Source organism: Trypanosoma brucei, chromosome 1 (assembly GCF_000002445.2).
Source record: "Trypanosoma brucei brucei TREU927 chromosome 1, complete sequence".
Lineage (NCBI taxonomy): Eukaryota > Euglenozoa > Kinetoplastea > Trypanosomatida > Trypanosomatidae > Trypanosoma > Trypanosoma brucei.
Window position 1 is genome coordinate 733,991 of NC_008409.1, and position 12,657 is coordinate 746,647.

General features: G+C 35.8%; 6 protein-coding genes across 6 annotated transcripts, besides 8 other annotated features; all 6 read right to left on the reverse strand.

Moving 5' to 3' along the window:
- Window positions 1-466: 466 nt before the first annotated feature.
- On the reverse strand, window positions 467-1,963 carry TB927.1.3410 (hypothetical protein, conserved; the record flags this gene model as incomplete). Its single annotated transcript, XM_001219038.1, has 1 exon — window positions 467-1,963. The coding sequence occupies one exon, from the start codon at window positions 1,961-1,963 to the stop codon at window positions 467-469; it is 1,497 nt and encodes a 498-aa protein (XP_001219039.1).
- Window positions 1,786-1,963: a sequence feature (Signal anchor predicted for Tb927.1.3410 by SignalP 2.0 HMM (Signal peptide probabilty 0.279, signal anchor probability 0.720) with cleavage site probability 0.193 between residues 58 and 59).
- Window positions 1,796-1,849: a sequence feature (2 probable transmembrane helices predicted for Tb927.1.3410 by TMHMM2.0 at aa 13-35 and 39-56).
- Window positions 1,859-1,927: a sequence feature (2 probable transmembrane helices predicted for Tb927.1.3410 by TMHMM2.0 at aa 13-35 and 39-56).
- A 653-nt stretch (window positions 1,964-2,616) lies between the features above and the next one.
- TB927.1.3420 (hypothetical protein, unlikely) lies at window positions 2,617-2,799 on the reverse strand (the record flags this gene model as incomplete). Its single annotated transcript, XM_001219039.1, has 1 exon — window positions 2,617-2,799. One exon carries the CDS (start codon window positions 2,797-2,799, stop codon window positions 2,617-2,619), a length of 183 nt encoding a protein of 60 aa, XP_001219040.1.
- Window positions 2,671-2,739: a sequence feature (1 probable transmembrane helix predicted for Tb927.1.3420 by TMHMM2.0 at aa 21-43).
- A 450-nt stretch (window positions 2,800-3,249) lies between the features above and the next one.
- Window positions 3,250-3,378, reverse strand: TB927.1.3430 (hypothetical protein, unlikely; the record flags this gene model as incomplete). The annotated part of the gene is made up of 1 exon (XM_001219040.1): window positions 3,250-3,378. One exon carries the CDS (start codon window positions 3,376-3,378, stop codon window positions 3,250-3,252), a length of 129 nt encoding a protein of 42 aa, XP_001219041.1.
- Window positions 3,379-3,442: 64 nt separating this feature from the next.
- TB927.1.3440 (hypothetical protein, unlikely) lies at window positions 3,443-3,688 on the reverse strand (the record flags this gene model as incomplete). Its single annotated transcript, XM_001219041.1, has 1 exon — window positions 3,443-3,688. One exon carries the CDS (start codon window positions 3,686-3,688, stop codon window positions 3,443-3,445), a length of 246 nt encoding a protein of 81 aa, XP_001219042.1.
- Window positions 3,491-3,559: a sequence feature (2 probable transmembrane helices predicted for Tb927.1.3440 by TMHMM2.0 at aa 12-34 and 44-66).
- Window positions 3,587-3,655: a sequence feature (2 probable transmembrane helices predicted for Tb927.1.3440 by TMHMM2.0 at aa 12-34 and 44-66).
- A 78-nt stretch (window positions 3,689-3,766) lies between the features above and the next one.
- On the reverse strand, window positions 3,767-6,142 carry TB927.1.3450 (hypothetical protein, conserved; the record flags this gene model as incomplete). The annotated part of the gene is made up of 1 exon (XM_001219042.1): window positions 3,767-6,142. The coding sequence occupies one exon, from the start codon at window positions 6,140-6,142 to the stop codon at window positions 3,767-3,769; it is 2,376 nt and encodes a 791-aa protein (XP_001219043.1).
- Window positions 6,143-6,194: 52 nt separating this feature from the next.
- On the reverse strand, window positions 6,195-6,605 carry TB927.1.3460 (hypothetical protein, unlikely; the record flags this gene model as incomplete). The annotated part of the gene is made up of 1 exon (XM_001219043.1): window positions 6,195-6,605. The coding sequence occupies one exon, from the start codon at window positions 6,603-6,605 to the stop codon at window positions 6,195-6,197; it is 411 nt and encodes a 136-aa protein (XP_001219044.1).
- Window positions 6,207-6,275: a sequence feature (2 probable transmembrane helices predicted for Tb927.1.3460 by TMHMM2.0 at aa 62-84 and 111-133).
- Window positions 6,354-6,422: a sequence feature (2 probable transmembrane helices predicted for Tb927.1.3460 by TMHMM2.0 at aa 62-84 and 111-133).

The window sequence follows — 12,657 nt, forward strand, 5'->3', positions numbered from 1 at the left end:
TTGCGTGTTTAATGTATATTTATGTATATATGTATATACTCACACTCGCCTTATTCTTGCGTCCCGCCATCCAAGAAATAAAAAGGAAGCCAGAGATGTTGTGAGCGAAAGCTGTTGCACACGGGGATGTTAATCAAACAATAAGCAGCAGAAGATGCGGATGAAAAAAACAACAAAAGAAACCATTAAACATGTGGAATGGCGTTCGCATCTACACGTATATATGTGTGTATGTGCCCTTGACCGGAAAAAAAAAAAAGTAAGCAAACGCTTCTCTGAAAAGTCTTTTCTTTTTTTTTAAAAAAACAGAATCGTTGAATGTACAGTGACAAAACACAGAAGCACACAAACACAAACTCAATCAGACAGAGAGATATACACACACACACATATATATATATATATATTTATTTATATATATATATATATCACACCTGCGGTTGATCCTCCTTCAAACAAACATCCCTCACTCTTTTCGCTCTTTCTTCCTCTGTGAAGCGGAAACATCCACGCGGAGAACCTCACGTTTGCGCTTTTTCTTCACGGAAAGCGGGTTTGGACCACGTGCCTTTCGCCTGCTGGAATGTTTCACAAATGCTGAAACTGAACTATCACCACTACGACTAGTAACTGCTGCGTCTCTTTGCGACTTTCCCTTTGCAACATGCGGAATCCCATCCGTAACTGATTTGATGTTATCAAACCCACGTGCACGTTTCAGAGGAGGCTCGGCACCAGGCACAAGATTAGCGGAAAGATGTCGCATAAAAGCGATGTCTGCTTCTGAAAGGCCCTTATGGCCCCCAACTCGCACACCACCGCAGTGGAAATCATTATGGACATCACCGCTGCCACTACTTCCATAACTTTTATTATGGTTATAATTACTGCTATTGGCATCGCGGTTATTCATCTTACCGCTTCCTTCATAATTAAAGGAATCCCCGTTCCTTTCTATCCACAGCGCCGTTGGCATTGTCGTCAGACGTATGAGAGCCGAATCCGCTGGAAGTAGTCGACGCACATCATGAGATTGTGTGGCCACAAAAAAGAAATTAGCGTTCTTACCGCCATGCACGGAGTAGCCGTGTGGTTTCCCTGAAGCCACTTCAGTTATGAATTGTGTCACCGCCTTTCCTTCATTCCGGCCTCCCGATTCTGATGAAACTTCAGCTGTAGAAGTTGTTTCTCTATTCTGATATCCCACACACATTAATCCCTTTAATAAAGCTTCAGCTACGGCACCGAGGCCGCACTTCTTCATTCCTCCTCCGGCATGTGACGCGCTTGAAATACTTTTGCCGTGTCCCTTTGAACCCCGATTCGTTACCTTCTCAACATCATTTTTTTCCTCACGCTGCACCATACGCCGCAGAGCTGTTGCAGTTTCGGGTAAATAATACAATGAGAGATTAATACCTTTTTGTTGCTTAGACTTTTCAGCGGGTTCGGAATCACTTTGAGTCGTCTGGGAAGCGGCTGCTGCAAATGTCTCATGCATAAGTGCCTTTAGAGTCCGCACAGGCGGCTCATGCATTTCGCTAATCCCATTTTTATTATTATTTTTATTATTGTTAATATTGTTATTAATACCGCTGCTAGTCCCTCCTCCTCCTCCTCCTCCCATGCTAAAGTTATTATTACAGATAGCATGGCCAACTGCACGCAAAAAAGAGGCATCACAAAGTATATTATAACTATCTAAGCAAAGCCCATGTTCAGCACTAAGTATCCGCAAACGCCGCTTATTGGCGTGGGCACGCAATACCCTGCGCTTCATGTTGTGATATCCCTTAACCGCAAATACTAATAATAACAATAATAATAATAATAGTGACGGCGGTAGCAATTTAAAAATATATGTAAATAAGTAAATAAATAAGGGGAAAAAAAGAAAGAAAGAAAGAGCACAGATGCGGAAAAGAAAAGTAGAAGCAAACACGCTAAAAGACAAAATCAACATCCGGATTCAGGATATCACACACCTCACCGAAACACGTGGAGAATTACAAAATACCAAAAGTAGGCGGCTGAGGCAAAAGCAAAAAAAATTAAAAAAAACAGCAACAACAACAACAACGGGAGGGGGAGTCCAAACACACATACGCAAATATTTTATCATGGAAAACGCACTTCATGATGTCATTACCATAACGCCAAAGCGGGATTCATGCGCTCAACTATAGAAAATGGTGAAGCAATCTTATGCATAAAACTATACACTAAAGGAAAAAGAGAAAAAGAAAAAGAAAAAAGAAAAAACAGAATCCTCGAGCCTCTTCATGTCACGACTAATTAATGAACCTAAAACATCAAACCTTTCAAGTGGAGACACTAAAATAATTTTCTTTTTTTTAAAAAAAAAAAAGAATAATGAAGAATAATGAAGAGAATTCGATGAGAGCAATGGCGTCTTCCCACAACATAAATGAAAAAAAAAGGAAAAAAAGAAGTTACTCCTCCACACCTTTTAGGTCGAAACATCATTTCACAAGAGGGACGTAAGTGAGCTCTTGTGAAATGAAGCAAACCTTAAAGAGTTTAAACACTTGCGGGACTCGAGTCTACGCGCCAAACCCTTTTTTTTTATAATTCTCCTCCCGCCATATATTACAGTTAGTGGTGATATTGATAGTTCACACCCTCATAACCACTACACGTAATAGAAGGAAATAAATTAATAATATTAATAACATTAATAATATTAATAATAAAACAGACTGATACAATGTTGTAATTTTTGTTAGACAAATACAAACTTTTCCACCATAAAAGTTTTACACACACACACAAACACATAAATATATATAATATATATATATAAAGGGGGAGAGAAAGAAGGAGATAGAGACGTTGGTAACGAAATACAAGCGGGAATGAAACGATTATGGTAATGATGGTAATGCTAATAATGATGATGGAACGAAAAGAAGAAAGGAGGAAAAGGAAAGGAGAGGAAAGGAAATAATACGCAACAAAATTACAAAGAATACACAAAAAGAAAAAAAAGAAGGAAGGAAAGAAAGAGACTACGGGGTGGAAGATCAACCAACCAAAAAAAAAAACAAGGAAGGTGATCACAAGATACTTGACGCTACATCTTTACATGTAATTTTTATTTATTCATTTCTTCACAATAATCCTCCTTTTCCTTTCTTTTCCTTTTGTTGATTCCGTTCCCCCGCTTCCATCAAATAACTCCGCACAGTTCGGTCATTTCACTAATTGCTACTCCCCAGAAACGGGAACTCACTTACGCACCTGCTCTGATGATTCATATACTTTTGTTTTTGTCTCTTTTAAATCACTTTTTGTTTTTTTCTTCTCCTTTTTTTTATTTAAGAAAAAAAAATCAAAATTCCTTCTTCGTTTCCTCATCCCTTTTTTTTTGTTAATCTTCCCCCTCGCATCACACCAAACTTACTCACCAAATATATATATTTCATGCATAAAAATGCACATGCAATAAACGGAAACAAAAAACAGGAGGAGAAAACAACATAGAAAAGGATGCAAAATGCGTACAGACACAAAAAAAAAAAGAAAATACATGCAGCCACTGGGTATTGCAAATAAAAAAAAAAGGGAAAAAGGGAAGGGAACTTTCACACGCAAAACAATTGCACGTGCAGCTTCCCCCATTCACATACGCCCACATACGCCCACATACGCCCACACACATACACATATATTTTTATATACGTGTGTTTATGAACATTTGTGTGACGAAGGAGTTCTCATATCTCCTCTATACATTTCCCCCACTCTACCACAGCCGCACTCTTGTTTTCTTATGTAATTGTTCAGTATCTTCATCATCACTCGCATCGGAGCCTTCATATTCCTCTCCATCAGTGCGAGATCCTCCATCAGACTCACCTGCATCAGTCGCACGATTTATAACCGCCCTGAAAAATGAAGCAAATGTGTTCATACAACCATTACGTTTGGGCTCCCGCTCACGCCGACGCCGCTTCTTACGATCACCACCACTGAAAGCGCTAGGATGAAATAATGAAGTTCGACTGTCAGCGTCATCATCATCATCATCATCAACATCATCAACATCATCGTCATTCTCATCGCGGCAAACGGCAGCATTTCCCTCCCCATTATTTGTTTCATTACTTGGACGCACCTTCCTTTTATTGGCTTCAACAACAACAGCTGCATCCGCCACAGTTCCATCTCGCACCGCAACTGCAGCACATTCATCCTTCAATTGTACAACGAGAGCACCGTTGCCAAGTTCCTTCGGCGCATTAGCAGTTTGAATATCAGAAGATGATGGCAGTTTCTTATCACTGCACACGACTGCACTTCCCTCATTTCCGCTGGTCGGGACGCTGATGCAAATGTTTTCAACATGCTGCGGAGGCATCGAAACATTTTGGTTAGCCATAACACCCGTTACACCATTAGCAGCAACAAAAGTAGTAGTGGTAGGAGCTGTTGTTGCTGTTGTAGTGTCGTCACCAACACGAGTGCTATCATAACGTGTTAAAGGGAGAACTGTAGTCCCAATCATACGCATCACTGGAGATGGTGCAGCATTTACTTGAGGATATGTTGCACGACAGTCGGGAGCACCACCAGTTTGGCAACTTGACCTTATGGATGACAGGCGGCATTCCGCAATTGAAGCTGCGGCCGTCGTTGCCGATGGGGTGGACACCGCCCAGCAACTCGACGCCCTGTCGTTTGCAGAAGCCGGCCCCTCCTGCTGTTGTTGATGTTGATGTGGTGATAATACCGTGCCGATATCGATGCCAGCAGACCAGGAACGGAGAGTTTCGTGAAGCTGGTCTGCAGAAGCCTGAACCTGAACAATGGCCTCCAGCCAACCCTTCACGGTGGATAATTCCGTGTCTATCTGTCGTCGCCTTGCTTCATATTCCTCCATCGTGGGATCGTAACTGTCCATAGCAGCCAAACGCTCATCGAGGCGTCCCGCTTCCTCTACACGGTTGGAACCGAGGCGGGCGATACGAGTTCTCATATCGTTCAGTCGTTCCCGTGCGTCGTTACACAACCCTTGCAAAGCAACCAATGCTCGGTTTGCCGTTACATTTTCCTTTAGTCCACGCAATAAATCGCCACAACTGGCGCCCACAACCTCCTCCCACTGTTGCCGCAACCGAAGTCCACACACATGAACAGTAACCTGAAGGTCATCAACAGGATGCCCGCCAAGCGACAACTGCTCCCGTTGGGGTGGTACTACAAAAGGGAACCCGAGGGACTGGCCATTGTTATGAGAAGGAGATTTGGTCTGAATATCCCCCAGAGCAGCGCACACTTGATCTTGTTCCTCCCGAAGTTTCTTGAAGCTCTGAGCAAATGTTCCCACATGCGACAGAATTCCCTTGCATTCACTCAAATCAACGTCCACCCGCGAACGGCCTCGCTGCCCCTTGACTGAACCGACAGGACCATTTGGCACCATGTGCTGCAGCGGTTGCTGCGGAGATGTAAATAAAAAGCTGTCCGTTAAGGAAGCAGCTGATGTTGCCTGAAATGAAGCGGCAGCACATTCAATAGCCTTTTGAAGCTCATCCCAACGCCGAAGTATGGCCTCACCTTCTTCGAGCCGCTGTTTAACTTGCATCCGAGCCACTGCGTAACGCCCCAACGCAAATTCAATTATGGAAACGGCTTCCTTCTCCTCAGGCCGGATCGAGCGGTCAGACATAAATTTTTGCATTTCAGCCACACAACCTGGCAATGCGGGGTTGAAGTCGGCAGTAGGCGCCAACGTTGCCGAATTGTTGGATAAACGAGAAACGGAAACATCCTCCTTCGAGGCCTCTACGTGACTGTTTACCACATTATTGGAAATGGCAACACTGTTGAGAGCGGAGGACGCGACATAACTACTGAAAATATCAAAAGGGTTGTTCGTGGCATTGCAACCGCTAGCAGCTGTCACCACCTGCACATCATTATTAACAGTTCCGGTTCCGCTGCATTGCGTGGATAAGCAGCCGGGTTGCGGTATGGTGGCGTTGGTGTTGGTGTTGGTGTTGGAATGGTTCAATGGTGTAAAGTGAGTTGACATGGTAGAAGAAACCGCATCACTTTTAACACCCGCTAAACCATTGGAATTCCGCGCTGTGACCTGCGATGGCAGGAAGGAGGCCATTTTGGAAATGGAAACGTGTGTAATAAGGAGAGGGAAAAGATAACTAAAAGAATTAATAATAATAATAATAATATATATATATATATATATATTTATTTATAGAAGAAGATGGGGGGAAGAAAGAAAAAAAGAGATGAATTGATTGCAGAGACTGAGTGGAAGGAACACAAACGCAAATGCACATACTTGTTAGCGATGGGGGAGAAGAAAAAAAAAAGGTGCTAAAGCACCAGAGGAAAAGAAGAAGGAAAATTAAAAAAAAAAAAATGAAACAACAAAACAGGGGAGATGTAAAATTTGACCAAGCAATAAAACAATCAAACAAAAAGAAGGAAAAAAAAGATACCTCAGGCAGAAAATGACTCAAAGGAGTGAACCAAACACATTTGTTATCATCATCCTCCTCTTCGTACATTTTTTTTTGCTTTGCTTTGCTTTTTTTTTTTTGCTTTGCTTTGCGCATGTTTGTGTGTCTTCTTATCCCTCAGTGCAGGAAGCGGCCAAACTCATCAGTTATCATTCACAAAAAAAAAAAAATGCGGTAATTTGTCCCGTCATTTTCGTTTAGTACTGTAAAGTAAAGGGACGCCTCACGATAATAAGAAAATGATGAAACTGTAGTTTTTGTTTCGTTATCTTTTTTTTTCTTTTCTTTTTTACCTTTGCCTCTTTTAAGTGAGGTAAAGGTAAAAAAGAAAAAAAAGAAAAAAGAAAAAAAATTAGTTCACGGGAAAACAACTTCACAACTGATATGCAAGCATGCAAAAGTAAGCAATAAATTGTAAGAGGCAGAAAAAAAAAAACAAAAAAAAACAAAAAAAAAAGAAAAAAAAGAAGTTTGAAAGGTATTCAAAACAAAACAAAACAAAAAAATTAAAAAGAATCAAAGCAACTTCACAAAGAAAAAAAAGAAAAAGAAAAAGAGGGTACACAGAAATGAATCAATGTCACAACGAGAGAAATAAATAAAAGAGGAGATATTTGCCACGCAGAATGGAGGGAGGTACACACTGAAGGGGAAAATGTAAATAAATATTATGAAAGTATTGAAACCGCTTGACGGAATAAACAATGATAACAATAATAAAGGGAAATAAAAGGGAAATAAAAGGTGCCTCAAATTACCGTAATGATACCGAAGCAGAGGTGTACACGCCGCCATCAAACAAATGATGGCAACGTCAATTTAAAAAATATAAATATATACACAAAAAAAGATGTGAAAAAAAAAAATCACGGCGAAAGAGATCTCAGAAAAAATTAACAAAGGATGAAAAGGACATATGTGTGTGTGAGTGTGTGAGTGTGTGAGAGAGAGTCGCCTCATACAAAATGCTCCTTTTTTTTTTTGTTTTGTTTGAGCCATCAGCACCTTTCTTTTTTTTTTTTAATCCATCATTATTGTTAATAATCCTCATCTCAACATTTTCTCTTGTATTTTCTTTTTTTTTCTTTTCCACTTCATTTCATCATCACGGCTCATCCCCATTTCAAACACCGTCATTTCAACCTTTCGTTTCCCTTTCAAACACATAAACACACGTAAGAAAAAAAGAAAGAAAAGAAAAACAAAGCTCCAGAAGGGGGGAGGAAAAAAAAAAAGATGTATAAATTTAAATATAACCAAATATTCGTATAATTTTGTGTGTTTTTGTTTCTTTTTTTTTCTTTTAATTTTTCTCTTTTAGTGTTTGTTACTCCCGTAACCTCCATTCATTCATTCATTCATTCATGCAACATTCTCTCTTGTATTTTCTTTTATTTTCTCTCTTACATCATTTCTCTTGTCCGTATGTGACTTTGCGCGTGTGAGGTTTCTTTTTTTTTTTTTTTCCTCTCTCTCTCCACCTTCATTTGAACCTCCTCAAACGCAAAAAAAAAAAAAGAAAAAAATGTGTGCTTGTATATATACGTTTAAACATACGTATATATATATATATATATATATATAATATATAATATAATATTAATATAATATAATATATATGTGTACGTATATATATATAAATATATGTCTGTGTGTGTTTGTATGTGTTTATGTAAAAGGCGTAATTCACTGGGCAGCAGTTCCTTCCAACAGAGTTGAAATAATTGTAATGACTGCATGACACTCAGCCATTTATTTATTTATTTATCTAAAATATTGACGGTTTCGATGCATCCGCAACGACAGGCGGTTATGTGTGCTCTCTCATTTTCCTTTCAGTTCCTTCACACATTTGCGTCTTCATAAGTACATTTATACTCAATAGTCTCATTATTTCCAACAATGATATAATAATAACAAATTTATGTTGTTAAGAATGATATCCAAAACATTTCTTTTTATCATTGTTATTATTTGCATATTTCTTTTTTTTTTTCATTCTAACCTGTTCATATCTTACAACTGCTCCGTGTAATCCTCTCCATTAAATATCGTCATTTTGTTTTTCTTTTTTTTTTTCTCTACCTTTTTTTTTCTTTTTTTTTCTTGAACTCTTTCCTCTTCAGCTTGAGTGGAAAAAAAAAAACACAAAAACACACACACACACACAAAACAAAAAAAAATTTGGAGGAAGCGGGAACAGAGAAAGAAAGAAAGAAAAAAAACAATAATAATAACAATAACAATAACAACAGCAGGAGCGCGCGCCTTTGCTTCATTCCTTTCTCTCTTTTTTTTTTTCCGTTTCACTCATTCATTTTCTTTACTTTTCTTTTTCTTTTTCTTTTCAATAATCATAATCATAGCAGAAACGAAAAGGAAGTGAAATAACGTGAAGCAAAAAAAGAAAGTGAATACCATTGAGATACTGAAGTGTATAAGTAAAGTATATATAAATATAAATAATATATAAACCAAAATGCATGTATATTTATTTATAATTTCATGTGGCCGCGGAAGCTCACCGGCGCGCATACTCTAAAAAGAAAAAAAAGAAGAAAAACATAAGAAGTATAATATTAATAATAATAATAATAGTACGATATAATAAAATACCCTTTCAGTATCTGTCATCATTATTTGAAAAAAAAAACAAGAAAAGAAAAGAAAGGGGGGAAATTACGAAGTTTGTCGTTTTTTTTTCCCTTTTCGAAGGGGGGGGGGGTGTTGCTGGTTTACATTTCATTTTTTATTTTTTATTATTGTTATTTTTCCTCTACACCAAAAAAAAAAAAAGAAGGACGATGGACAGCACAACGATGATATTTAAAAAAAAAAAGAACAATGATGGTACAATAATAACCGAACAAAACGAAATAAAACAAAAAAAAAGAAAAGAAACAAATGAAGCGGAGGAAATTTCTCACCTCCCATAAAAACTTCTTTCAGTTGATATAAATAAATATTTAAATATTGCATAACGTTCATACGAGTATATAAAAATAATAATAATAATAACAGACAACAAAGAGCGTGCACCCAAAAGAAGGAGGGATTTAAAAAAAAAGAGAAAAAAAGAGAGAAAAAAAAACGTTCGTATATAATTATTGGCGTTATAATATAAAACTATATAATTTCTTATTTGAAACAAAAAAAGAAAAACAATCAAGGATTTCATAGTTTACAAATATTTGTACGTGAACAATAATACATTCGCGGACATGAACACAGATATTCATTGAAGAATAGAAGCAGGAAAAAAAAAAAAGAAGAGCGTACATGTAACAAATAAAAATAAAAACAATTATTCATGAGCAAATGATACAAACAAACATGTACAGATACACACACGTATATATGCAAATGTACATGTCATTTTTTCTCTCTTCTGTGGGAGCTGCTTGAACGGAAATCTTGACAAAACAACAACAATAATAATAATAATAATAAAAGCAACAATAAGAAGGGGAAAAGGGAGGGGGAAAGAAAAAGAAAAGAAAAGAAATTTGATAGCGATTTGTAAATAATCGAATCAAATAAAATTGAACAAATATTTCATGCAAACATGCATATATAAATATATAAATATATGTGTGTGTATTTGTCCCTTTTTTCTTTTTCTTTTCTCTGTTCTCCCTCTCATTTGCCCTCATAATTCATAGCAGCATCCGTGTCACCGAGTTTATCTGTGAAGAATAGTTACCATATAATTAATATCACAATGATGATGGTAATAATAATAATAATAATGAGCGAATAATGAAAAACACAAAAAAACACAAAAAAACAAAAACAGACACACAGTAGTAGTAGTAATAATAATAATAATAATAAAAGTGGCATATAAAGACGAGGAGGAGGGGGGCGGGGAGGAGACAATTTAACAAAAAGAAAAAAGAAAAAATCATTTAATTTTCATTTTTATTACACAATGCACTTGTCATCTCCCCTCATCTTTCTGTTACCGCCCCTATGATTATTATTATCATTATTATTATTATTATTATTGCTAGTGCTGTTATCATCATAATCATGACCTTTCGCGGATATCACCGCGTGTCATTTCTGCCATTCATCCGATAAATCCCGTCGATGCCTTTTTTTTTTTGTTTTTTCCCTCTTTTTTTTTTTATTTCATTCTTTTTCCTCCCTCACTTATAAATAAATAAACAAGTAAATAATAAATGATTTCTCATAGTTTTCTTTTTACGGTTTCAGCTTCAGGAGTCATGGCAACAGCATTACGGCGGATGAAAGCAGGGGAGAGGAAAATCAAAATATTTCTCTTTTTTTTTTTTAAGAAAAAAAAAGAACAAGAAAATACAATCTTGTGAGTTTGAAAAGCCGTAAATATATATATATATATATTTATTTATTTATAATATATTTATAATATATTTATAATATATTTATAATGGATAGAGGGAATTGACAATGCAACACAATAACAGCACAAAAAAAAGAAAACGAAAAAAAAAAAAGAAAAGACAAGACAAGACAAGTTGCCCCTCCCCCCTCCTCCAACAACAAAAAAAAAAGAAAAAACTCTTTGATTACCCGTCATCCTCTGTAAAGAGTCATTTAATTCTACTTTCACTTTTTTTTTCTTTTTTTCTTTTTTTTTTTTTTTAGCCTCTCATTTCCTCTCGTTTCATTTCATAATTTTGAAACAAAATATTCATCCTCTCTTTTCTTTTCTTTTCTTTTCTTTCTTTTTTTTCTTTTTTTTTTTTTGATACTCGACAAAGTGTAGAAATTCATCACATGCATCCAAAACACCACACGAAACGTATATCTCAAAAGAAAAAAAAAAAAGAAAAGACAAACACAAACACAAATTTATTCATCAACGCCATCATATTCATTCGCTATCCCAATCTCATCAATTCCCTTAACTTTTCCCACCAGTTCCCTTTTTTTTTCTTTTTTTTTCTTTTTTTTTCTTTTTTTTTCTTTTCTTTTCTCTTTTCATACGTGAGTACATTTCTTCTATTCGTACATCCATCCTTATCTCCCCACAACGGCATACACCCCCGTTAAGATCTAATGCAAAAACAAAACAAAACGAAACAAAACACACACGAGAGGGAAAAAAAAAGATAAAAAAAGATAAAAAAAAAAGAAAAAAAAAGATTCCCATTTCTGCTTTTTATCAAACCCCCACACACACACAAACACAAACACAAACAAACACACATGAAATATACGAATTATATACATATATATATATATATATATATGTATTCGTACACTTGACATGCATATATTTACGATAATCACACACGTGCCAAATGCAAATGTGACAAATTTACATATAAATATTTATAAATAAATAAACAAAAATTAATAATGCACATAATACAAAGGTGGATACGACATGTGCGTGTGTGCTTGCACTTTTTTATTTATTTTTTTATTTTTTTCTCTCCCTCCTCCCTCCCCCCCCCCCGTGCGGGTAAAAAAAAAAATTATATTGTTCAATCGTATTCAAACCTTAACACTTTGCTTTTCTTTTATCTCCTTCTCTCTTTCTTTCTTTCTTTTTTTTTTCGTTTTCCTTTACTCCTCGGTAAACTTTTTATTTTACATTCTTGTCATCGTTATATTACATTATATTACATTATATTTATTTATTGTTAGTTTTAAGTTATTTATTATAAGAGATGAACTTATTTCTTTCTTTTCTTTTCTTTTAAAATCTTTTTTCGAATTTCAGTTCTTTACGTTAGGAAATGGGAAACACCCACCTGCCCCAAAGTACGAAAACAAAAATAAAGAAAAAGAAAAAGAAAGAAAAGTAAAGAAGACAATGAAAAATAACGACAATAATATTATATTTATTTTTATTTTTATTTTTATTTTTATTTTTATTTTTATTTTTATTTTTATTTTTACTATTGTTGTTAAAAAAGAAAAAAAAACGCTGCGCGTGGTGGAATTTCTACTGTGAAGTGAAAGAAACAAAAACACACACACAACAGCAGAGCTAAATTTCTTTTATGAAATATATATATATTTATTTATTTATTTATTTATTTAAAAAAAAAAGCAATTCGCATCAGTGTCTTTGCGTACGTATACGCCACCGTAATGAAACTTCATGGAACAAACAAACAAACACAAAAAACACAAAAAAGAAAAATGTGGA